We start from the raw sequence: 27640 nt of genomic DNA, 5'->3' as shown, positions 1-27640 counted from the left end.
ATTTCAAATTCGGATTCTTTTCCTTCCCGTTAACTCAGCGCAACAGACCTTTTTTAGCTATGATTTCAATAATGACTATAATTCGCGTATTTTATGTTCAAGCATTGATGAAGAGGTAAAAAGTGTATGTTTATCGGTCATTGATACGGTATGTATATTTAGCAATATATCATGATTCAACATCTAAATGTTTAAGCATTGGCATGTTTAAAACTTTTCATACCTGGGCGATTAATGTGAATTTTCATTAATATTTAAAAGATTTTTCAGTTTTCATAAATTAAAAAAAAATTATTTATATCTGATTCAAAAATATTTTGATATTTTTCGCATGGAGTGTCCTGTGCCTTTCATAAAAAATTTTTCTTTGTTTTTTTTTTCTTAATTAGATACGTCTTGGTGTACTTTTTATTACTTTTTAATAATTTACATTTCGTTCTCCTGGCGCGAAATTTGGATGAGCCTTTCTATCCATCGAAGTTTCCCCCCTTTTGCGAATACCAGAAATTTATTAGTGATTACATGAGCTATTATACGGCTAGAGGAAAGAACTAGTAAGATAGACACACAAGGAAACTTCGTGCCTGCCACAACATGCTATTACAATTTGTTACAGAATATTGGTTGGAGTTTTCTCATTCTTGGAAGGAATGAAAGATGATATTTTTCTTCATACATTTCAATGTAAAACACAAAAACAAATGAATAGTGGAGCTTTCGCCTTGCTCCGAAGTCTTCAATTGAGACAGTGAGCAGCAAAGGGATGTAAGTGGACATTTTCAAGTTTTGAGTAAAACGCGTTTAAAGATAACATCCTAGTTAGACTTTCATTGAAATTATTTTCTAAATCATGCTGTATAGCTGCAACTACCATGCTACTAGTACCATCTCTTTCCCCAAGACAGAGGAGAGGTTCACCTACCATTTGTACTGGTATTCTCCAAATTTTTAATTTTGCCACATACATCCCTTTGCTTCTCACTGCCTCCATATGATTAATATAAAAATTATTTCAACATTTCATGACACATCGAGTCATTTTCGGAAGAAATAATTATTCGTTATCTTGCCACTTGTACGAGAAAGATGCATCCCATTTCTTTTGGGTATTGAATATGCCCAAAAGGATTTCTTTCTTCCCGTAGCCAAAATATGAAAGTAAATAAACAGGCATTCAAAATAAAAAAATAAATAAAAGTTCGCCTAAATAAATAACTTTCATCAAGAATACACGTGTCTGCAGCTCTGCCTTTCGAAATAAAGATAAAGCACGCTGATTTTTTCCCCACGTTCCTATTTTTCAAATAAAATAAATTAAATCCTTAGAAAGAAAAAAACTCATACAAACAGTCATCACTTCACGACAAAATCACTTCACTGTCATTTTGATGCCGGCGATTAACCAAAAACTTTCACTATCAACATATTTTAAAATTAAGGACTTTGGTGTCATTGTATTACATTGTACTACTGTTTTTGATAAATTTTTCTTTAGATTTAACCAGCGAACCACACGAACAGCCTAATAATGAGAAAAAAAAGTAGCAATCGAATGAGCGTATTGAGAAATTTTTAGAAGCAAAGCCTATTTGCCTTCGTCTCCCTGTCACTGAGGTATAAAGTTTTATAGCTGCCAAAATTTAAATAAACGCGCCAAATTTAATGACTTGACGAGAAATAGCAGGTACTACGCGATTTTACCGTCCGCATGTAGCAAAATATCCATCTGCAACGCGTGTGAAAGATGACCTCCATAACTCACGAGAATTTGCTGAATTCGACGACTTTTCTTAAAATTTTGGCAGGTTTTAAGATTTTATATTTCGATAGCAGGGGAAACAAGGGTAAATTATTAATGTGTCCAAAAACATGATTTACTGTGCTCTTTCGATTGCTACCTATTTCCATTTTTTTTTCATCATTACATTATTGTATAGTTTTCTGGTAAGAATGAGCATAACCAGATCACTACCGGATTGTGACCAAAACCATCCAGTTGAACTCTATGCATACTCCTAAAACATTTTATACTTTCACAAAAGAAAAAAAAAGTAAGAACTCAAAGAGTAATGTAAGAACAACCGTATATATATTATTTAATACGGTTATACTGAAAAACAAAGGTTTTGAACAAAGATATTTAGCATTAAGTAACCGCCCCTAAGCCAGGGCTAAGGCAGAACTACATGCAATATACCAGGCAGCCCGGTTATCACATCCAGAGACTGCAGTTTCGTTTTTGTTAGAACGCATGAGTCTGGATTAGTGAATATCCGAGCTGGAGGCAGATGTCATCTCATTGAAGCTGAGAGGGCCAGAAAACTGGTAGTATTACTAGTAGTCTGGTAGGGTGGTTACTTAGGGGTCATTCATTAATTACGTAAGGGTCCCGAGGGGGAGGGGGTTGGAAAATTCTCTACATATTCTTACTTGGGAGAGAGGGGGTCAAACCCATTCTTACGTAATATTTTCCAAGTCGATATTTTACATTAGAAATTACGCCGTCAAGTGGTTTGGCAGGGATCATATTTCAATTTCGTCTGGAAGGTAAAAAACGTATTAGGATGAGCTGTTTCTTATTTGATTTACAAAGAATGGATAATGTAAAATATAATAAAAGAGTCGCACTGTGTGTGATATGCTTTATTTTTTAATATTATAGCATCATATACAAACTAATGTCAAAAAAATATTTAGTTTAAATTCCAACTTTTTAGTAAATATTTATTTACACAAAAAGTTTTAATTTAATAATAGTGAATTTAATAACGATTCACCAGCGATGTAAGATTCGTCATTTTATTATTTTGAAAAACGAAATGGAATCTTACGCAAGAATAGCGGGGAGGGGTTTGAAAAATCTTACGTACCCTGACATGGGGGGGAGGGGGGGTCAAAAATTGCCAAAATCCTTACGTGATTAATGAAATGCCCCTTACTGCGAAATACCCTAGCTTTGTCTTCAATTCACGAGTCGAACCACACCATGCTGCGAGCACCCGCTGGTGAGATAAACGTACTTTATTTACCAGTTGGTTGGCACTCTACGCTTCAATGAGATTTAACTCATTTTTAACCCAGCAAATATTCATTTAAGAATTTTCTTACATTCTATGTCGTTTTGTTCAATTTTTGCTCTTGAGTCAATACGTTACCTGCACAAAACAATAAAAAATTCTGCTTTTTCAATGCATTATCATTTTACATTTTTTTAAATACACAATTTACAAACGTTTATCCTCAAAATTTTCTCAGTTTTAAGCAGAAGCTGGAATTAGACGAAGAATGACTTTGCATCTGCTACACGAGTTTCTCATCGATCCCAGTAAGTATTCATATTTTAAGAGCGCAAAAGAATAATTTTAAAACATGTTTTCGGATTTAAAAAATTTATGTTTTCGAAACTACTGTACACTTTAAAAAATTGATTCACAAAGGTTTTAAAAAATTATTTTTTCAGTTAATGTTTAATGTAATGTAAGACTCTCTTATTACCTTAATTGGTGGCTAAAGGTACATTACAAAACACCAACTTTTTTTTTCTTGCACATACGTCATACGTTAATAATATGTTGTTCAGAAGATGAAAATATATTAGTGACTGAAAGATCTAAATTCTTACTGGTGTAAATATGACTTTGCTTGTATAATATTACTTTACTTTGAATTTAGACGACAAAAGAAGGAGTGAAAACACGTTAGATTAAAAATTAGTTTTCTAAAGGATTAGGGGGCACGGCAGTGCCCCCGCCAAGTCGAGCGCGAAGCAAACACTGCCGTTCCAGCCTTTACTGGAACCATTTCGCCGCATTTTCAGGCCCCTATTTGAGAACCTCTGGATGAGACCAGAACGCAGAAATTTTCGTCATCTAGTAAGCTATAATCACATACTTAAAATCCAAAATTTCAAGTCTCTAGGTCATTTAGTTCCGAAGTTAAGCGAAAGCAAAGATCCGCATTTATGACACTCACTCACTCATGATCATCAAAATAGAACTAGTACTTCCCATAAACTCAGAGAGGTGAAATTTAGTACAGAGTTAGGGTTTAATGGCCACATAAAGGGAAAAACTATAAAAACTAGGCTAATCGAAGATCTGGAGGGACCCTGATTAGAAAACACAAGAGCCCAATCAAACTATTAGAGATCGACATGCCGCCGTTACAAAAAATATTCAGCTTGGTGGGCCGCTTCATTTGATGTCAAAAATCGAAAGTCTGAAGTATCTAATGAAGAACCCTCAGCTGGTCTCAGCTGTATTAGAGACATGGTAATGCCCCCTTCTACTATTGGTACATTAAAAAATCGACTGTCATTGCAAAAGTCCAGCGTAGTGGGACACATCTTCTAATTTAATCTAGCCTAACTTTAGTCTACTCGAACATTACTCAAATTAAATACTTCTACAAAAAGAAGTGAAATTCCACCAAAAACATTCTGTAAAAAACTAGCCAAATCTCGATGGAGCTGCTTGTTTATCTCTAAAAAGTAGTGAAATCTAGACAAAGTCATGACAAGTCTAAAGTTCCTAACTGCGATTTATTTATTATTATAGTTAATGTTGGTTGACTTGGCCGTTAAAGGGTACACAAGGGTACAAAACCAGATGCTAGATGACACCATTGCACCAATCTGTCGCCAGAACCGCTACCCATTGACGATGGAAAATTCCCACTTGGAAAACGTGGTAAACAAAATTGACTTGTACCCACTAACGTATAAAGAATGTTTAACGGCAAAGTCACACAACATTAACTATAATAATAAAGAAATCGCAGTAAGGAACCTTCGACTTGTCATGACTTTGTCTAGTTTTCATTACTTTTTAGAGATAAACAAGCAGCTCCATCGAGACTTGGCTAGTTTTTTACAGAATGTTTTTTGTGGGATTGGTTTTCTCTATAAAGAACTAGTCTCCTAGGTATTTTTTCTAGTTGCCAGGGTGACCTGGCTTACGGAATTTGTTGGATTCTGATAGAGTTCCTATGCTTACGTAATACCATAAATGACCGAAATTGGAAGCATTCGACATCCACCGATGTTTTTGGCATATAGTTTATATCCACCGGCTAATATCGACATTTACTAGACTTTATTCCTTCGCGGTAGATAGAGGGTGTCCCCGTTTAACCTGCAAGACCGCTATTTTCGCAACTGTTGACCCTAGATGCATACCTCTAATTGGAAAAATGGTCAAAATACGATGCAGAGTTAGGATATTGAAAGTTTGAAGCGAAAAAACAACAAATTGCTGATTTAAAATAAAGAAACTAAGCTGTTTAGAAGAGAAAGCAAAGAGTTTAAACTACAAAAAAGAAAAAAAATCTAATGCATTTTATTACTTACACTGTTAAATGACGTACACTGAAAAGACATACGTCATTATGTTATTACTTTTCATTGACAAATTAAAGTGGTAATGGCTTCGATATGGTAGATTTTGATGAATGTGAAAAAATGTGCATGAATTCAGACATAACTTGTAATAGAAATAAGTTAGTAAGTTAGGGGACCTATGTATAAAAAGTTAGATGTCGTATTTTTTTACTTTCTTTTTTCACCTTCAACTTTCAATATCTTAGCTCTGCTCCTTATTTTGACCAATGTTGCATTTGGAAGCATGTATCTAGGCCTAACGGTAACGAAAATAGAGGTCTAGCAGGTTAAACGGGGACGCATTGTATTTTCGCATATTAATGTTTTTTTTTTTTTTTCATAACCTTCACAGACAGTACCAAGAACATTTTGACTCACAACAGCTATGTTCCGGGCGTCATCGTTGCAGTTTATGTCTTTTACACGAAGTTCTTCGGACCTGCTATCATGAAATACAAAAATCCTTACAATTTGCAGAAAGCAATGATCATATTCAATTCACTACTAGTTGTTGGAAACGCATATGCAGCTACAACAGTAAGTATAACTCTGAACTACAAAGAACTTTTGACTACAACTCTTCCTAGAATATAATCCTAAATTATCTAAAATGAATAACTTTTTGTTCTTGTGACCCGGCTGTAGAGTCTGAGTCGGGCTAATTTTGTGTTAAATGAGTCGGAGTCGCTAAAAAGCATGTCAGCTCCAGCTTCCGGTTTCATTATTCATGTTTTTTTACTGGCTCTTTTCCGTTTTCTTAACTGAATATCGGTTGGTTCGATTGGGCAAGGGAACTATTAGTGAACCGGCCACTATGGTTGAGGATCTGCTATCTGCATTTAGTTACATGATGAGACGACATGTAGCTCGGATAGTTTCATACCTTCAAAGGAGTTGCCTAACCTGCTAAATGTAGATCATATACTATATATTGTCGATGCTTGAATGTTCAGCACTTATTCATTCGTAGAATAATATGATAATATTACAGTGCCATCAAAATTTAATAATCTGGTAATATTTCAGTGCCATCAAAACGAAAAAATCTGATAACATTACAGTGCCATCAAAATGGAATAATCTGGTAATATTACAGTGCCATCAAAATGGAATAATCTGATAATATTTCAGTGCCATCGAAATGGGATAATCTGATAATATTATAGTGCCATCAAAATGGGATAATCTGATAATATTACAGTGCCATCAAAATGGAAATCTGATAATAAAACAGTGCCATCAAAATGGAAATCTGAAAATAAAACAGTGTCGAAGGATAATGCAATTGTTATGTTAATAAAATGCAGCTCCTTTTCTCTTGGATTAATGACATTTATCCTTAGACATATCCAGAACTTGCTCCCTTACCCTACTTGTATAAATATGATTTCTTATAGCAAAAAATCTAGCACTAGTAACCATCTGGCTCTATTGTTAAAAATCTTTTTTTTGCAATTAACGCTATCGTGCTACCTACGCCGACCAGTTGAGTAAATTAATTGAAATAGGTCTTAATGTGTTACATTTCCAACTAATTAAATATTAAAACGAGCACTTTAATGTTTATTTATTTTCAAGTATCAAAAGAGGTTCATTTTACCCTATTTTCATATTTTTTTTAAATGAAATCTTTGAGTAATCGTCCTTTTCTCAAAAATCGAAATTTAAAAAAAATTAACTTTTCCTAACGTTCCACCAGGAATCTTATGTGGTGCGAAGCATTCATAAATACAGTTTAAATTGCAATGTCTTTGAAGGTTTTTTTTTTCTTTTCCTTCCATGGGTAAGGTCATAAAATTAGTAAGAATACAATTTTTTAAGAGGTTTTTTTTTTTCCAATGTAGTCAGCTACGTTTTCAAAAAAATTCTAATTTATTTTTCTAGAAGGAACTGCTTATTTACAGCACTATTGGCTCAAACAGCTAGCATCGGCATCTACAGTAAAACCTGTCTACAACGATACTGTTGGTACCTAAAAAAATATTGTTATAGACAGGTTATCGTTACAGACAGTTTGATTATTCATGTTAAAATTTTGCTGGGGCCAAGGAAAAAATCGTCATAGACAGGTTTATTGTTATAAACAGTATTGTTATACACAGGTTTCACTGCATTATTTTTAATGTTTAAATGAATCTCTGTTAATCATTAAAAAAAAAGAATTTATAAAATCAGTTAAATACATTTGAAACTCAATTTCGAAATGAATGTTTTGGGCTGTCCACAAATGATGTTACGCTTTGAGGGGGAGGGGGGCTCGGAAAATTGTGACAGTTTGAGAGAAGGGGAGGAAGGGGGTAACGAAAAGTGAAACATGATACATTTTTTTTCATGAGAGTATGTTTATGAAAATTAGCGTGACATGTGACTAAATGTGGGTAGGAGGTATGAGGAAGTGTGACACTTTGTGAAAAAATGGGGAAACGGGTCAAAAATGATGAGAATAGGTGTCACGCCGTTTACGGACAGACTTTTTACTGATTTTCCGAAAATTCCAGTTTTTTGTTAATTTTTCCAAAGCCTAAATGGGAGAAAGAGTGAGTTTTCTGAATTTGAAACTTTGATTCAAATGTTAATTTCATAGTGATTAATGTAAAAACTGCAAACAGGACTTTCTGCACATTGTATATTTTAGAGATGCAACGTCGATAAATAATCTAAATTGTGTACACCAGAGGTTCCCAAGCTTCAAACCTCCGCGGATTCCATCCGCGGAGGTTATGAACATCGCGGAACCACCGCCCCCCCCCCCCCCCGGCCTGGCGCGCGCGCCCAAAAGAAAAAAAAATTGACACAATCAATTTTTTTTTTCCTTTAAATGTTCTGCATATTTTTCAGAGCTCTTGTCTGGTTTTCATTTCTTAAATTATTATTTTGAGTTATACAAGTAAAAATCTATTTGAAATTCGAATAGGAATAAAAATGTTTTCACCAAATTTCTACAACAAGTTTACTAATAAAAATGAACTTTTGAAGTTAGTGAACAAAATACTCTTAGCAGTTTTAGTGTGTTAATTTTTCATATGAGTTGCATTTTTATGGCGTATTAGGACTTAAATTATTAACTATGGTTAGAGAAAACCTCAGTTATATTTAGCGTTTTAGCTGGATAGCACGGCGGACCCCCTGGCATGGACTCGCGGAACCCCGGGGGTCCGCGGACCACAGTTTGGGATACTCTGGTGTAGACGTCTATCTAAAAGATAATGGGTACCAAAAAGGCGCTAATGAAGATGTACAATTTACGCAATCAAACGTGAAATGAAAGTAAAATAACATTAATTGCAGAGTTGATGTTTTTGATCAGTACATTTTTTTCCTGGTACTTTTCCGATAAAGGTACGTCACTTGGTTTGGCGACTAGCTTACTTTCTATCTTGGCGACAATAGAAAATTTGCAAAGTGGCTGGTGATACCGACAAGTATATGGCAACGTTATAATTTAGACGTTGAAATAGTTGAAAATTGGCAATTGCAAAGTTTTTAGTTGACAATAACGATTTGTTACAATAAACAATTTGTTTACAATAAACAAATTAAAATCTCGAAAAATGAAAGATGCGCCGGGTAACGTACCTTTGACATAAAAGTGTCATTTTATTTTATGCAAAAAAAAAAGGGGGATATTAGAAAACCTTTTCTATGTTTAATTTACTTGATTTTAATATTTAGTTTCACATGTGTTAATAACGTTCACGCTCCTATCTCTTTTCTATACTTTGCACTCATTACTTCCCCTTTTCAGCTCACTATAAACAACTATTACAACCGGAAATAACACCCCTGTAAACGTATTTCACGCATTGAGAATCGGAAACATGCTTCAAACATTAAGACAAAAGTTTTTTCCCACTTTGTATTTAAAATAAAAATTTATCTCCGTGAAAAATAAGAAGAAAAAAAAGGCAGATAGAATTTTTAAAACATTACATTTCAAAATTTGTTAATTTTTTCAAATTCAAAATAATAAAAATTCAAAATTTGTAAACATTAGTTTAATAATTATTAAAGTTTTTGCCCAATTTCTGTACACAATATGTTAATGCTTATTTTTGATCTGAAAAGAGTATGAATTTTTTTTTTTGTATTTTCAGTTATTAATTTGGAGCCTAAAGTACTGGCATATACGTTGCGACTTTAAACAGCAAGAAAACTACAAAATTGCCATTGAGGTGAGTAGCCTTCGCAAATCTTAGATAACTAGGTCATGCATGAGGATATGTATAGTTTAGGAATTGCAGTTTCGTCCTGGTAAACTTTTCTTAGAGAAAAAAAAAGTTTTTATCACCCGAAACAAGAATTGAAATTTTCGCCTTCAAAATTCTTAGCAATGGTATCTAAATGCATAGTGCATACATTTTTTTTGCTATACACTAACTTACTTTTAAATTTAAACTCCAAATTTTAGATAATTTCAAGTGTAGCTCAGAAAATTTCTTTAGCCATTAACACCTCTAGATAGCATATGATGAAAATCTAGTTTTGAAAAAACGCCTCTTCATTTCATAACTACAAACTTTGATGTCAAGGAGACAAACTTTTAATGATCTCAGCCGCCCCCTAAGCAAAACCCTGGATTCTCCACTGCGTCACATTAAAACAGTTAGATACCTTTACATTGTATAAAACCTATACTCTATTAAATAGCGCATCAATGTTTTGTTCAAGAGCGCCCATATGCAAAATTTTAAGGGGGGCTCGGATATTTTCCCAATGATTTAGCAGGATATTTTCCCCATAGAAACAGTTCAGTACAGATTAGAGTTATTAAAATTTGACATTTTTAATATCTTATTGATTAATTGCTGGAAAAAAAATGTTCTTACATTTTTGCAAAGAAAAAAGTACTAAAAGTAAGGGAATTCGAATTTCAAGGGGAGGCTTGAGCCCTCCCCCTTGCCCCCATATGGGTGCCCTTGGTTTTGTTCAAAGTAATCTAAAAATTTGAAACGTTGTTGATAAAAACTTGAACCGCATTTGAACAACATTTTCTTTTAAATTTTCGTAAACAGATGGCAGCACTAAAACTTTTCGACTGAGCAGTTTCTGATGCGTTAAAAAAAATTTAAAAAAAAAATCCTTTGTATGTATGCTTTTTGTTTCACCAATATTTTCGGACTGTCCAATAAAATTTAGATAGAGGTGCCCAACTACGGAGGGGGGTCATGGCGCAGACTGCGCTATTGAAACTTGTAAGGGGGGGGGTGTTTTGAGAGGTATTTTCCCCATTGGGGAGCTCTTACTTTTGAGGGGATCTTCGCGGTTAGGGGGGAAGTGTGCCCATACAATTAGGGGGGGAATGACACCCCTGAGAATAGAGATTCATGATTTATGCACTTGTTAGCATGCTATAGTTTTTTTAATTTTATTCTAGAGATAGATCTTTTGTTTTGTCACTACTTTTATAAAAGACCAGTTACTGTGCCTAGGAGCGGATACAGAAATAACTTTTGGAAAGGGCCCGGAAATTGAATGCCCCCCCCCCCCTCATTCAACAATTAATATCAAAGATTTAACTTTTTTTTAAGGAACACTTACATAAATATTATGCACTAATATGCTTTGAAAGTGGATGTAAAATAACTTTTAACACTTCAAGCGAATCAAATACTAAACCCTATGTAATATCACTGAGACGATACAACACGAGGACAGGTTATTAAATAAACCCATACCTCATTTGAGTATCAATTTATATTTTAATTATAAAATAGTATGCAAGTAAGAAAATCGTAGCTTCATCGCACCTAAGTTTCATTGAAGAATTCAGAAACTATTTCTTTGCGAATTTGAAAGCAGTTACTAATTTGTTTTTTAATGTCATGATACAGTTGAGGTGACATTTTGATGCTACATGCCGTTTCCATTAATATCATGGTTTTGCAAAGAAACTATTATGTGATTTCTTTCAGTTTGCATTTTTATAAGCTGAAAAAGAAATCTATCATTTCGAAAATAGCTTCGTGGACCAAAATGATTCTTTTAGGTGCGTCGACACATTTTTTTAAAACTGTTGATTGTTGATTCCATCAAAAAATTAATGGACGAATCGCGATATTACGTTCCCTTGAATTCGAAACCAGCGAGTTATAGGGGAGACCGGGTCTAGTTGATACACTTTTTACTTTGTGATTTTTGTAATTTTTGTTTTTTGTCGTACTGAAACAAATACAGCACTATGATGCAATATAACTATTTAGCTATCACATTTCATATAAAAAGACCTTCTATGAAAAAGATTTTAGCATAAAAAGAAATATTTTCTAAACTTTGCAAGATGTATCAATTTAACCCACCCCGAGTCAAGTTGATACACTAATGGGTCAAGTTGGTACGCATTTCAGTAAAATGGAGAATCATTGGAATAATTAGCAAGTCATACATTTAAAAAGAATTTTATTATTACAAAATTATAAAACAGTAAAAAGTACTTGAATGGGTTGAATTAAGCTTTTAATATTCTTCTAATAAAGTCATAATTTCTTAGCAGTCATTCCGTTTCTGACGATAGGCAAACGTCTGATTCGCAATTTTTACAAGTGTAAAATGTACAGTCTTTTGCGCAGGCTATGTGAGCCCACTTCTTGCAGGAAATGCATTGAATCCAATCTTGACCCGGTTTGGAAGACGGATAAGATTTAAAACACACTAAACAAAAGGAGTCTCCATCTTCATCAGAGTCTGATTCATACTTCTTTTTCTTGGGTTTTGATTTTTTCTTGTCTTTAGCTCTTTTCATGTCCTTATCCTGTTTTTTTAACTTGTCAAGGTTAATTTTTTCGCTGTCAAATTATTTCCTGATTTTTAATTTGTTTTTTTCTTCCTTAATAGACTTTTTTTCTTTCCCTTTCCTCAGTTTCTTGTTCTATTTTGTCTTTTATAGACGTATCAGTAAGTATACAAGATCTTAAGGGTTGCCTGCCTTTTCCGCTATTTTTACGTGCTCCTGCTTTTGGCAAAGGACGGATTTGTTCCGGCGTGACAATTGAAGACATCATTCCCATTGATGTAGAGGGGCTGTTGATCTTCGGCTGATGTAGAGAGCTGTTGATCTTCGGCTGACGTAGAGGGCTGTTGATGGTCTCCTCCTGACAAAGAAGGTTGTTGATCTTCTGCGTTCGTAGAAAGCTGACGATCACTTACAAAGCTTGACAAGAAGTCGTCGTCAGTAAAAACATCTGGGCGTTTGTATGGGACTATCCCGGAAGCTTTAAATCCTGCTACTATGTTGTTCGGTGTCATAGCATTTAGAAAGGCGCAATTGACCAGGTTAGGAATGTCATAAATTGTTACGGTTTTACCAGGGTTGCTAACTAGCCAGTTGTCAACAGCTGCAAAGTAGTATCTTTTAAATGGTTCATAAACAGATACATCTAGGGGCTGGAGGCGATGTGAAGTATGAGGAGGAAAAGATAGCAAAATTATTCCATTGTCTTTACAGAAGTTTAACACTTGTATAGACAAGTGGGAATCATGATTGTCTAGAAATAAAAGGCAAGGTTGATGAAGTGTTGACTTTACGTGACTATGAAAGTGTCTAATAAAAGTGAGAAACGATGACCCAGTCATCCAACCGGAAGGGTGTGCAGTGCCAATACACCCTTGTGGTCCTTCCTTTATGAAATAGTCTTTAAAGAATACTCTAGGGAAAATAAAAGTGGCGAGAGAGCATTGCCAATAGCATTAACAGCAGTTGCAATTGTTACGGTTTGTCCTCGCTCGGCAGAAGTAGCTTTTGCAACTTGACGGACTCCTTTCTCAGCAATAACTTTGCCTGGTCGCTGAACTGTCTGCACCCCAGTTTCGTCCACATTCCACGCATCTTTGCTTTGAAATTTGTATTTTTCACACACCTTTTTCAAGTTTTCAAAAAAGCTCCCAACATTATGCTTATTAAAACTAGTTGCTCAACTTAAGCTTGTCGCTTCTGGCTCTCTTAAAGAAAGAGTGGGGTGCCTTTTTAAAAACTTGTAAAACCACTCTGATGTTGCCATTTTGGCGTTTATTCCAGGTATCAGGCATTTTATTTCCAATTGATTTGCAAGTCCCAACTCATAAGCCAGTTCTCGAACATTTTTAGGAGTTAATCCATAATAAATTTTAGCACTTGTCAAAATGTATTTACTAAGCTCGTTTTCTAAATCATCATTTAATATTTGACGGTGCTTAGCATATCCCATTTTTACTTCTTTTTCAACAGCGTCAGGTGTTTCAAGCTGTTTTTCCTTTTAATTTTTATATCTGTAAAGCGTCATTTTGTCTATAGAAAATGTTTTTGCTGCTTCCCTGATAGACATCCTTCCATTATTTATTTCATCATATGCCCTTTCAAACACATCAATAGGTATTTCACCTCTCTCGATTTTCTTCTTGTAGTTTCTTGGCATTTCTGAAAATAAAAAACCACATTAAAAACTACTTGTGGGTTGAGTTGATACACGTATCAACTTGACCCAAAAGAAGCGTATCAATTTGACCCAAACGACGCCATTACTTTAAACTTAAATTTATGAGAAACAGGAAGCAGCGGAAATAACGAGTTTAAGTCAATATCCTTACCTGGAAGTGACGAATCCGAAGTACTGTATTTGGTTGATCTACTACCTAACAAATAAATATATAAAACAGGTCAAAGTATCAAGCAAAATTTTACTTTTCTCAGTCAAAAACAGTTTTTTCCAAAAGGCACAAAAGGACAAGCAACCTCCTCCTCAGGTACTTGACAGGTTACTGGCTAACGGCCTGCCCCTCCTATACTCTGCTTCCCGCTCTCATACACATTCTAATTTAAAAATTATTGGGATTGTATCAACTTGACCCTGTATCAACTAGACTCGGTCTCCCCTACCAAAGAAAATATCTTTGGTTATATTACGTTCACTTGCATTCGAAACAAGTGAGTTAAATGTATTTTTCAACTCTGGCCTTCAACTCTTTAGCAAACAAAAATGCTTTTATTCGAAAATATACTAAGTGTGTTTTGTGCTCTTTTTAAATAACTGTAAAAAAAAATTATGTTATGGAGAAGTCAATTAAAAATAATAACTGAAAAAGGAAAAATTAATTCATCCTTTTGGGGGGCACGCCCCCCCTCCCCCCGTCCCCAATCCTCTACTGACTGTGCCTGTATGCGTCAGCGTTTGGGAGTTAAACAATAAAAAGTTTATTCGCTAATTTTCGCTATTTATACATTTTATCAGATTGAAAAGTTGCAGTTAATTACCTTTTGTTTTTTAGAAATTTGTCTACTTGGAGTTTGATGAGAATATAATATTTCTTTCGTCATTTACTCCCTAACTAATTTTGCAACAATAGACATTGTTAAAAAATTTTCATTGACTAATTTTTATTTGGTTTAACTGATTCATCCACTTCGTTTAATCTGCATTAGAGGTGCGACATCGATGGCAAAACATCGATGTTCGAAATTAAAACATCGATGGTATTGATACATCGACTGTTTCGAAACATCGATCTTTTTATCAATATATAAATACATTTTTGAGTGAACAACACTACAGATTTAAATATATGATAATCCCTAACAAATGTTTCTTAATAGATCAATAAATTCTTTTTTGGCATTGCGTCAATTCATTTAATTATAGCTTTTTTTTTTCCAGAAATTCCTAAGTAAAGCCAATAGTAAATTATATACTACATAATTTTGGTTAGAGAATATATGTACAAAACCACATTTCGCAAGTCAACAGAAAAATAAACAAATCAGACCAGAGGAAGCTTTTCTGTCGCCGTTTATGCTTATGAAACATTGAAAAAAATGCCATGTTTATTTTGAATGCATTCATTTTATACTCCGTTGAAGCTTAAATAGTTTTAGGAAATTTCAGATAATCTGAATACCGGCAGCAGCGAATTTACTTTCTTTGAATTTTTCTATGCTGTTTTCCAAGCAATGAGGATTCTGAGCCAACCTTGGAGAAACAATTTGAGAAGCATATGTGGATGTTTTAAGAAGCATTTTGAAATTTGGCGGAGCAGCTCCGTATTTTTCATAAAATTCAATTTAAAAAAAAAGAAAACCACTCGTCTTAAATTGTTTTTGAGCTTTGATAATCATTTTAAGCACTAGCATAAAAATAAAAAAAACAGCTTTAAACACTTTTTTCATGCTTGAAAACGCTCGGCCAGGGAATGCGGAGATAAATAACTTTTTTGGGGAGCTCAGGAGTTTCGCAATTTTTGCGGAGCAGTTGGCACCCCTATTTGAGCCTATTTTGCATGGTAGCTGACAAGAGCTCAACTCCTACATTTTTCTAATTTAGGTGATGTAGATGTTTCCGAAAGTTCAATGCTTTTGGGTCAATTTACAGATACCATTGTTTTTTTTTTTTTTTTTTTTTTCTTTTTTCTTCTTATTTTGAAGATCGATGTTTTGAATCATTGGTGATTTTCAATCGATGTCACTTCTCTGCAAAAAAATGTATTACAATTTTCAATTAAAATATAAAAACATCAACATCTAAAGAACATTGAACCCAAAACATCGATGTTTCAAAAACATCGAAAGTTAAACATCGATGTTTCAAAAACATCGAAAGTTAAACATCGATGTTAAAAACATCGATGTCTTAACAAAAACATCGATGTTTCCAAAACATCGACATCGATTCGCACCCCTAATCTGCATAGCAATGCAAGTTTTTTATTTATTTAGCACTTCATGAGGATATCACGTAGTTCTTCTCTAAAATAAACGTATGGGCTTCAATTTGTCAGACACGTTAGGAAATATCTATGCTTAGAACATCGTCTTTGTAGTCTACAAAAACCAAAATCGATGTAAGGTAAAAACACCAGTAGCAGCTATAGTGCTTCAGTAGTGGCTACTTCAAGGTTTATATTTGAAAAATAGGATTCCAGGTCTCCGAATGGATTCAAGTGCCTCAAACGTGCAAGGAGTTACCTCCTGCACGTTTGAACTCATTGGGAAACCTGGAGGAATCCTATTTTTTTAGACGTAAACCTTGAAGTGGCTACATTTTGAAGCACACCTTGAAGTGGCTACTACTGAAGCACTGGCCACTACTGGTGTCTTTACCTAATACAGTAGGCACCGCTTAATGTGATCACGGTTAATGTTATTATTCGCTTAATGTTGTCAGAATCATGAAGTCCCGGCACACTTGTATGTTAATACACGTTAAAAAAGTCGGATATTGTAATCAGCGTCTTCGTTTATTGTTATCACTTTTTCATAAACTTTCAATTTTTTTTTCCCCGTTTTTGTTCCTCAATTAACAGAAATACATAGGCAAATCATGACGAGACTAACTTTCTGTGTAGCATTTTGTGGTTTTCAATAACAGTTCAAAATTTTTCTAGGAATGAAGTTACAAAAAGTTCTCCTCCAATGACCACAGACTCCCCCTAAGAAAACTTTCTTTTGGACCTAAAAAAAATCAGTCGCTGGCCATATTGCAGGTATTGATGTAGGACCTCCATTGTTGCCATTACTTTGTAAACTATTAAAGAATTGTGTCGAGACTGAAAACAAAGCGAAGTTAAATTAAAATTTAAACAACAAGCAAAACCATGCTGGAAAAGATAGAAAAGCAGAATGTGCTTTGAAACTGGTTTACGAATGTCAAGGAAAACGGTCATATTTTACTTCACCTATTACTATGTGATTAAATATTGCATAATTTAGTTTTGCATAATTTTTATAATTCAGATATTTCCATTCTGTTAATTTATAATTTAAAACTGCGTTTAGTTGAGTCATTGTGATTTTAATTTGAGGTTGCCAAAATAAAGGCACCTTAATTGGAAAAAAATCATTATTTTGTGTCTCCTGGATTCTTTTCGGTTATTGTTATCAGTCGGTTATTGTTATCAAATTATATTTCTCCCAAAGTGATCACATTAAACGGCGCCTACTGTAGTCTTGAGATTCCATTGAATTTGTGGAATCTCCCCCCCCCCCCCCCACAATTATTAAGATGTTCTCAAGAAAGAGAGAAAAAAGTAAAAATCCGAGGGTTTCTTTCCCATTATATTCCTTTGCTCTCCCTCCCCTCCCCGTCCCTCCCCCTCTCTATCTCCCTCTCTCCGCCTCCCCCTCTCCCCTCCTCTCTCCCCTTTCTCTCCCTCCCTCTTTCTCTCTCGTATTTCTCGTACTCAACACGTTTCATGATGTTTTGCGAATTTTAGGAGAGCATCAATTACTGTTGGCCTCTGTATTTGCTGAAGTACGCTGAGCTAATGGATACGGTAAGTTTTCATTTCGAATGTTTTCTGAATTGAAATGTGATTTTTGTTTTAAAAGGGAAGGCGGATGCATCAAATTGATTGTGAAGTAATTCTTGAGTGCATATGAACAACAACATTATAAACCGCTAAGTGTTTTAATTAAAAAAAAACAAAGAAAAATAAGAAAAGAGATTCAAAATTGTAAAAATTAAATGTTTTGAAAACTTTTGACAAGTATTGGGTACAACAACATATAATGAAAAAACATGTGAAGTTACGCACTAAATAATTCAAACCTAGTTCAAAATCAAAGTAAGCTTATTTTTAGAAAAAAAAATTCATATTTCCAATACTGTGGAAATAAATAATAATGTAAAGTATATCTTTTTTTAATATTTCTTCCCTCATAACTTCCTTAAATAAAACTAAGTAATGCCCCCCCCCCCCTAAAGTAAGATTTTATAAATCGGGATTTCATCTCATTTTTCCAGAAAAGAGCTTAAAACAAAAAATCGAAATCCACTTCCGTTGTGCATAGGAGTTAAAACTTTAAATCTGTCAGTTCCATTTAAACTTTTCCGAAATTAAACTATTCCAACCATTCAAACTATTTCCTAATTAGTTGTTGTTGTTTTTTACGAGAACCAAAATGGTACTGAAAATTGGTAGGAAAAAATTGTAGATTTCAAAAATAAACAACCCACTAAATTCATTTTAAGAATATGCTCATCATGTTTCAAAAAGCATGTGTGAGACAAAATTATTAGGTTTCCTCTTTATAATATTGAGTTCTTAGAAGCATGTATGTATAAATAAAACATTGATATTATTAGTATTATACGTTAAAATAAATTTTTTTAACTAATGCTGTTAAATGTTGTGCTTCTAATTATAGTGTATGTATTATAAGGGCCATCTATCAATGATATCGCATTTTTTACTTCCTTTTACAAAAAAGGAAGTATTGTATTCGCGAAAAATTTTCACCAAAATATCGGCCTTAATTTCCATTTTGCTCAGTTCCAAATGAAGATTGAGTTTTTTTTTTTTTTTTTTCAACCCGATCACACGTGGATATGTTTCTGGGAACGTACAGACACCCGAAATATCCATTTTGACAATCCCCGAGTTAATTACAACGAGTTTTCTCGTGACGTCTGTATGTACGTATGTATGTACGTATGTGTGTATGTATGCCGCATAACTCAAGAACGGAATGTCCTATAAAGTTGAAATTTGGTACTTAGATTCCTAGTGGGGGTCTAGTTGTGCACCTTCTTTTTTGGTTGCATTCCTATGCTCCAAAGGGAGTCTTTTGCCCCTTTTTGGGGGGAAATCATTGTTAATTTCGATGTAAACTCAAGTGGTGTTATAATTTGGCAAACACTTGGCGATAAATCGCCAGTCTTTTGGTCGCCAAGTTTTGTCGCCAACTTGGCGATTTTTTTTTTTTTTTTGGTTTCAATTTGGCCACTGTTGGTGATATTTAGAGAGTAAACTATTGAATCATATTAAAACTGCCAATAATGAGAAAACGACATTAAATCGGAGTAAAAGGAAGTCATGTGATGCACACATCAGCTTGTTCTCAACATATTTGAACGTAAGTCCAAAAATTACGATTTTATGTTTATTACTGCATTGTATGTAGAATCCTAGTGCCTCTAATTATTTACCGGTGTTAAAAAAGCTCGCCAATGCAAAACACATGTAAAGATTTTACAAATTTTTATTTCTCATCCAAAGTTTTTCTTCCTACTAAAGTAACTTAAAAATATCAACATCTAGGATACAAAATGTTTAAGTGCTTCTGCTTGCGTCATATATTATTTATTACCCCTGTTTTAGGCTCATTAGTTACTATTTATTCATAACACTGAGAATGAAATACCCTCTAGAACACTCTAAAAACCAACTAGGGGTGCGTACCTTTTGAATACTCGCTACGCTGGGGCGGAGGGGAGTATTATGGTGTCCTCAACGATGGTTGAACATTTCAGAAAACTGGCAAGCCTATTTATGAGCAGCCCCTTGTCGCAAAGTGACACACTTCACCTCCCCTCTCGCCACATGTTACACTATGTAGAACAAAACATATTTTTGTAAAAAATTTTTTTTTTTTTTGTACCAAAAAATGAGTAATCTCACACTTATTTTTACTCACTATCAACCCCGTGTCTTAAACTGTCACACTTTCACGAACCTTCCCCCCCCCCTCTTAAAGCGTGACATCATTTGTTGGCAACAGCTAGTTGGGTACAGTCGCACTTGCTTATAGCGAGCGCAAAGAGATCACGATATTTGCTCGTTATAACCTAATGCTCGTAAAGAAAACGAGTTCGTGCAAAAATCTTTAAAATTTTTTTTTTTTTTTTTGCACAGAAGTTGGTGAACTTTCTTTGAACTGTCTGAATGTCCTTGAATTGTTTCTTTGGAATACACATACTCGTATATAGGCTAGGCAGTCGTCCCGGTTTTCAGACAAAATCCCGGTGTCCCGGCCGGTTTACTTCACGTCCCGGAAAAAGATAAATTTGATTACAACTGACCAAAAAGTTCTAAAAATCATTTCTGTAAAGGATTATTTATGATAGTTACATCATCATTTGTAACATTGGCTTGTAAAATCAATATCGGATTAGATCGTGGAGATTTTTACAAGGATAAAACCAAAAAAGTCCTAGCGAAATATTGCTCAAATATTGCCTTGTAGATATTGCTCAAATTTTTACTCCTCATTCAAAGTGTTTCTTCTTACTAAAGCAACTTATAAATGTTAATATGAAGAAATAAAATGTTAAAATTTATCTACTTGTGTCATTTGTTATTGCTCCGAATTTAGGCTCATGATAAGTAAACAACCATTTAGTCATAACATTGAGAATCGGCTAACATCTAAAAATACGACCAGAGATGTGTACCCTTTTGAATACTTATGTCGCTGGGGTGGGGGGGGGGCATTCCGGTGACCTGGTTGAACATTTCAGAAATCTGGCAAGCCTACACATACACATAATTTTGAAATGCTTCTTTAATCCGCAAATTAAAAAAGTGCTGTCATCACTTGTTCTCGGGATTTATGATTTATCACTAACTTTCGGTTAAATTCGAAATGTTAAAAAAATTTCTCAAAAAAGGATAAGCTGAGCTGGAAATAAGCAGAAATTGAATGAATCACAAAATTATTGCTCGCTTTAAGCGGGCTTTGCTCGTTTAAAGCGAGTTATGCTCTCGTAGACTTAACGCAGTACCAGTCAAGTATTTCTGATTTCTTCGCTAAGTCCGAGCTCTCGTTAAACCAAGGCTCGTTATAAGCAAGTTCGACTGTAGTCTGTACTAATAATAAAGCTGAATGTCCCTCTGTCTGTCCGGATCTCTGTGACGCGCATAGCGCCTAGACCGTTCGGCTGATTTTCATGAAATTTGGCACAAAGTTAGTTTGTACCGTGGGGGTGTGCACCTAGAAGCGATTTTTCGAAAATTCGATGTGGTTCTCTTTCCAATCCAATTTTAAGAACAAAAATATCATAAGATGGACGAGTAAATTACGAAATTATCATAACGTGGAACCGTAACATGGGTACAAGCCAATTGGCGAGAAAATTCACCATGCATTATTTGTAAATATTCAGGCGAACCAAAAGACCTTTTAATTTTCTATTACGGACAAAGCCGTGCGGGTACCACTACTAAGTAATATAACACGTAGTATTACATGTTTAATGATAGATGTATAATAATTTAATGTAATAAATTATTTTTATGGAATCATTAACAGGTGTTTTTCGTGTTGAGGAAGAAGCACAAACAAATTTCCTTCCTGCATGTATTCCACCACAGTGCAGTGTGCTTATACTTTTGGAGAATCATGAAGAACCGGCAGCCTAGTGAGTCTTAGTTTTAAAAGATAGTTTTAAAATGTCTTTACCAAGCTGTGTATGATGTTATAAATATAGGGGGAAAGTGGGGCAAAACTAAGTAGTTGAGATAGCTTAGCTTTTTCAAAATGAGCATACTAGAAATTTGTTTTGAAAATTACAGTATATAAAAAGGAACAATGTATTTTATAATAAAACTTGCATTGAAACTTTTTATTTTCTGCAGTAACTTCTACCTTCGGAAAAAGGGGGAAACACGTTTCACTTTTTTTTTTCATGGGGGGAAAAAGGAAAAATGAAAAGTTTTTCATGAGAAATATATTTTATTTAATTATTAACTATATTCCTCTTCAAATAAATGAATAAATAAACGAGTTAATGAATAAATAATGAAACAAACGAATTAATTAATGTATAACAAAATATGAGTTAGTAAAACAATGAATAAATAAGAAAACAGATGAATAAATGAATGAATGTAACATAGTAAATTAATGAATGAAGGAATATAAAGGAATTAATTAATGTACAATAAAATACCAGTCAATAAAATAATGAATAAATAAGAAAACAAGTGAATAAATGAATGAATAAAAGGGTAAATTAATGAATGAAGTAATATAAATTAATAAATTAATGCGCAACTTATTAAATAAACTATTGAATAAGTAAATGAAATGAACTGTAGCTCACTTTGCCTCATGCACATATCCCGGCTTCTAGCTATGCACCGTGAAATTATTTGAAAGAACACGGATTTTTCTGATATACTGGTGGTAAAGTCTTTACAAAATGTGGAGCAACTTAAGATTAAGAGCGTTCGATCTCTGACTTTTGAAACTAATTTGGTACAGATTTGAGAAGGAACGGAGGGGAAGTACATGTTGTTGACTGATAACAAAGTACCCGGATATCTCTACAAAATATTCGATCAAAATTATAAGATCATCAGTATCATTAATTAAAACAAAATTATTTAAATGTATCAACTAATTTGAGACGGAAGGAATGCATACATCAGTCGACAATCCTTCAACGTTGAAATCTTTTCAGGTAACTTAACATTAATTTCTACAGCCTTACATTTATTTTAACAATCTCAATTGATGCATTTCATTTTAAAACGAAGGTTTGAACGTAACTCATTATGTCTTTGTGTTATATTTTAAGGTTTTTACATGTACATTGTGCTGACAATAAATTCCTTCGTTCACGTGACGATGTACTTTTACTACGCTCTTGCTGCAGTGGGTCCAAAAGCCAAAAAATACTTATGGTGGAAAAAATACATCACTACAATACAGATAGTAAGTATGAATTTTTAGACATTGTGAGCATTGATACAAAAGGAAATCGTTTCTAAAGATAGAAATAATTACAAGATAAAGTAGTTTTAAAACAATGAATACAAGTTATGTGAGTGGAAATGCAAGAACAATTACCGGTATCTTAGAACTTTTCCTTCAGTTAGAATTCTGTCATAGTATATTCGAAATGACCATCAACAATTTGTAAACATCTCTGATGCTGCCAAGCTTGAACTATTGCTATACCACTGTATTAGGCGCAATGTTGTCAGCTGTTCTTCCATTTGTGCATGCGCGGCGAATTTCCAGTGTTGCCAATCCATGACAAACGTAACCCTTACATTACACATACGCATGAGATTCGTAAGTGTATGTCTTCTTGTTTAAAAGTTATTGAATTACGGACAGCGAGTGCATTTTTTGAACTATCTTGTGTTACCATTAATGTCCAAAATAGATCAGTTTTTCCTACCATTTGTACTAGTTATTTCCTAACATTTGTGCTAGTTCTCTCCAAAATTTTAATTTTGGCATTCACCACTTTGCTTCTACATCTTCTCGCGCAAAGTGAATGAAGACTGAAAAAGGAATGAAGTAATAGCTCGGGCCGTGGTAGCCCGATCGGTAGAGTGTCGGATTCGGGGCCGGAGGGTCCTGAGTTCGAACCTCGATGGTCGAAGATCCACCGTCGTCATTAAAGAGGACTGGGCGACGTTAAATATGCTCATGGTCTCAATGTCCTCCAAGTGAAACGATATCTCTGGGGGTGCTAGCACCAGATAGCTATTAGCTCCTGGACTAGTTCTAAATTCTATTCCTATTCCTATTCAGAGTCCCAACTGACTACAACTGTATTTATGTCGAGGACTGCATACTAAGTGCCTTGCCTCCATTATTTTATATACCGATAGATGGCAGCACCATCACCGGATCGAACAGTTAATGAGAATTTAGAACTAGTCCAGGAGCTAATAGCTACCTGGTGCTAGCACCCCCAGAGGTATCGTTTCACTTGGAGGACATTGAGACCACGAGCATATTTAACGTCGCCCAGTCCCCTTTAATGACGACGGTGGGTCTTTGACCATCGAGGTTCGAACTCAGGAACCTCCGGCCCCGAATCCGACACTCTACCGATCGGGCTACCACGACCCCTTCTAAATTCTCACTAACTGTTCGATCCGGTGATGGTGCTGCCATCTATCGGTATAAAAAAAATAATGAAGGCAAGGCACTTAGTATGCAGTCCTCGACATAAATGCAGTTGTAGTCAGTTGTGACTCGGAATCGTAATAAATAAATAAATAGTAATAGCTCAGAGTAATACAGGGTTTGCGTTAAAAAAATATCCGGGTTGTAAAAATTTATGTTTCACAAACTATTACACTCAGAACTATAAATGACACATAAAAATAAAGATAAACTGTGAAAGTTTTTTTTTTTTCAATCACAAATATTCGAAGTGTGCTCCTTTCGTAACGCGACACACATATATTACATTTTGGAATGTTTCACCGTCAATTTGATGCGATCTTTCAGTTCTTGCAATGTTGTAAACAATGGTGGTGTATAAACACTGTCTTTGACGAAACTTCATAAAAAAATCACATGGGGTTAGGTTCGGGGATCTGACGTACAGGGTAAACTAACCATCCTCATCACCTCCACGGCCAATACAGCGTTACGGAACGCCAGTGGCGCAGCGAAGGGGGGGGGGGTAAACCACCCACTTGGCTGCGCCATTTAGTTTGGGGATAATCCCCTTACCCAAAGGTATTAGTTTTAACATTGCTTTCAATCCTAACACAGTATTTAATACACCTGTAAGGACTGTTGTGAACAAAAAAGCCCTTCCCGAAGGGATTTCTGGCTGCGCTAGTGTGGAACGTGCGCTTTTAAGTAGTTACGTACTACGTTCAAAAAAGCTCGGACAGTTTATTTTTATATTATGTATCATTTGTAGTGGCAAGTGTAATAGTGTATGAAACACATTTTTAAAACCGGGATATTCGTTTATGGTAGCTCTGTATATTTTGCAGTAAGTTACCGCCCTAAGCCAGATCTAAAGCAGAAATACATAAATGACTCATTAAAATTATGAAAGCGAATCAGGGAAACAATTAAGGGAAGTAAAAACAAACAAATCTCAATAGAAAATTACGTAAAACATAGTCTTGCAACTGTCTTTCACGAAGCACTGGTGGGTCAAAAATCAATTTAATTACAGTAATAGCACCGTGTAAGACAGAGGACTGGTGAATTAAAAAAGAGAGGGTCAAAGCTCTAAGGAAAAGCGGGTGGTAGTCAGTACCTTAGAAACTAGACTTTTTCCTCAGAAAATTGTCTATTGAAGGATTCTAACGTCATGTATTAAATGCCTCGGAAAATTGGAGGCACGACCTCAAAATAGAGACGGATGGTCACAGTAGACTCTCTTCATCTAATTCAAAGTTCCATTTATTTTCTTATGAAATAATATCACAAGAAAAATATTAAAAAACACTCTAAGTCAACTATTTCTCCTCCATTTAGGAAGTCCTGCAGCGCGTTGCTATAGGCTGAGAATAATATAAAAGAGGATTAGGAACTACTGTTCAAAGATTTACATTTGGTTCAGGCACACGATCACAAGGATGTAAAGTATTAAGGAATTTATACTCGGATGCGCAATTCTGATGCGGTACATGCAAGCAGAGTCAGGGAATGGAAAAGGCAAAACAGGTCCTAAATAATAATTTAAAAAAAATTAATTTGAATTTTGACATCTTGAATTCAAATTATGTTTTTCGCAATCACGAGTGTGTGTATGTAGGCGTGTGTGTTTGTGTGTGGGGGTATGTGTTTGTGTGTAGGGGTTATGTGTATGTGTGTGTAGGCATGTGTGTTTGTGTCTGTGTGCTGGCATAAGTGTGTAGGTGGTTGTGTGTATGAATGTGTTGCGGGTGTATGTGTATATGTGTGTAGGAATATGTGTTTGTGTCTGTGTGCAGGCATGAATGTGTGGGTAATTGTGTGTATGTTTTTGTGTGTATGTGTGGGTGTCTGTATGTATGCGCGTGTCTGTAGGAAATGGATGCAACCTGGAGACGGCTTTCGCTATAGGAATCATTCAGCATCGTGAATAGCGCGTCGTCGGTGATGGTGCGGAGGGTGGCGGTGGGAAAAATCAAAAGACGCCAAAAACAGTCAAATGAGAACAATAAGCAATCGTAATTGCTCAATAAATTTATAAAAACTTGATTTTACACTTCATTTTAGTTTTTAAGAAAGGTTTAAAGCAGTTGTTCACGGTCACGACCTGCAGCAGTAATGCACTGACTACGCAGCGACCACCAACCATTCTGGCGAGCTTCGTTCACCACGTGCGTTGCTGTTGTCGCGACGCGTGTATTACGCATTCAGACCGCAAAGTTAGAAAACTCAATCCAACATTTCTTAAATATTTAAAAATATTTGGAAAATTTTTCCTTTCATTACTTGCGACCTTTGTCGCTTCCTTCAGTCTGGTTTTGTATTAATGAGGCGCACCAGCACTGCCTATTTGCTATCATATGTTCCTGCATGATACTTGCCTGTTGCCATGGGATTGACAGGGAGGGGAAGCTATCTGAAAATAATCATTGAAACACCAAACCAAAAAAAAAAAGTAACGCTTGCTAAATTTGATTTTGGTTATTAAGACTTTTTTCCACAACACTTATAGGAAAGAATCAATTCACTAGCTTGAAATTTATGTATATTGTTGTGTAGCCATTAACTAAAATCTTTAAGGTATCCGACTGCGTTAAAATCGACATTTTCGATGAAATATTCGTAATTGTTTTTATGATTTCATTTTATAGTCTCATTCATTAGTTTTCCAAAACTGTCTTAGTTTTTACTCTACGGGACTTACAACTGGAGTTATAGCTGTATTATTACAGATTCGTACACTGAACTCCAGAACGGAAGTTGCATTTAAACGCGTTTTCTGAAGAACGATATTTTTGAAGAAAGCTGTCTACTGTAACAATATCTCAAAAAGTTATTCGAGTATTGATGTGAAATTTTCTGAGATAGTTCTCTGTAATATGCTTGATGTTTTCCTCTAAAAGCTAAGCTGAATTTCATTATTAAGTAATATTTTCATGCGGTTAATTTTAAACAAAGGCGTTTGTTTACGAAAAAATACCGGTATAGGAACTTTGTTCGGCTATATTTCAGTACTTTTTTTAAAAATAATAAAACTTTTAGAGCAAAACACACATTAATGTCATACAAATGTATTACTACAAGGGTTTGTGTGTGATTAGAACTAAATTTTGTCCATAGCTGTTAGCGTAAGAGATTTTTTTTCGCTATTTTTCTTCAAATTTGTCCATTTTCTTAAAAAATTATATTTTAAAAGCTTGTTTTTACATTTTTTTCGTGGTTTTGAAACATATGTAGTTAAAAAATAACATTTAAAAAAATGTTCAGGTTATTTTTCAAAAAAATGTCTTCGAATGCAGTCGGATACCTTAAACGATTGAATCTTTCTCCTCAGGTCCAGTTTCTGACTATAATTGCGTATATGGGACACGCACATCTGACTGGCTGCGAAATTCTAAGCACCTTGGACGCCTCAATCATGGCAATTGTTCTTGCTCTTACCATTTTATTTCTAAACTTCTACATACAAACATTTCGGAAATAAACTTTTTTTCAATAAAACTTGCCTCTTTTCAGTAGCTCCCCCCCCCCCCCCCTCCTCCCTCACGAAAAAGCTCTATTTTCCTTTTAAATGTTGCATTTGAGTGTATGTGCAAATTTTCATTTGAACATTTGTCAGTGAGGTAAAGTAATTGATCTTTTGAATTCTATTTTCTGAAGTAATCAAATGGGGG

General features: G+C 34.7%; 1 protein-coding gene across 1 annotated transcript; it reads left to right on the top strand.

The window, feature by feature from the left end:
• LOC129225262 (elongation of very long chain fatty acids protein 7-like) lies at positions 1-27467 on the top strand. The gene is made up of 8 exons (XM_054859849.1): positions 1-148; positions 3256-3325; positions 5730-5914; positions 9472-9549; positions 17552-17611; positions 21369-21477; positions 22639-22775; positions 27301-27467. The coding sequence occupies exons 2-8, from the start codon at positions 3286-3288 to the stop codon at positions 27448-27450; spliced, it is 759 nt and encodes a 252-aa protein (XP_054715824.1). The 5' UTR covers positions 1-148; positions 3256-3285; the 3' UTR covers positions 27451-27467.
• Positions 27468-27640: the final 173 nt, after the last annotated feature.

The sequence above is a fragment of the Uloborus diversus genome, chromosome 1, assembly GCF_026930045.1.
Source record: "Uloborus diversus isolate 005 chromosome 1, Udiv.v.3.1, whole genome shotgun sequence".
Classification (NCBI taxonomy): domain Eukaryota; kingdom Metazoa; phylum Arthropoda; class Arachnida; order Araneae; family Uloboridae; genus Uloborus; species Uloborus diversus.
The sequence above is the reverse complement of the archived record's forward strand: the minus strand, read 5'-3'. Positions and strand labels throughout refer to the sequence as shown.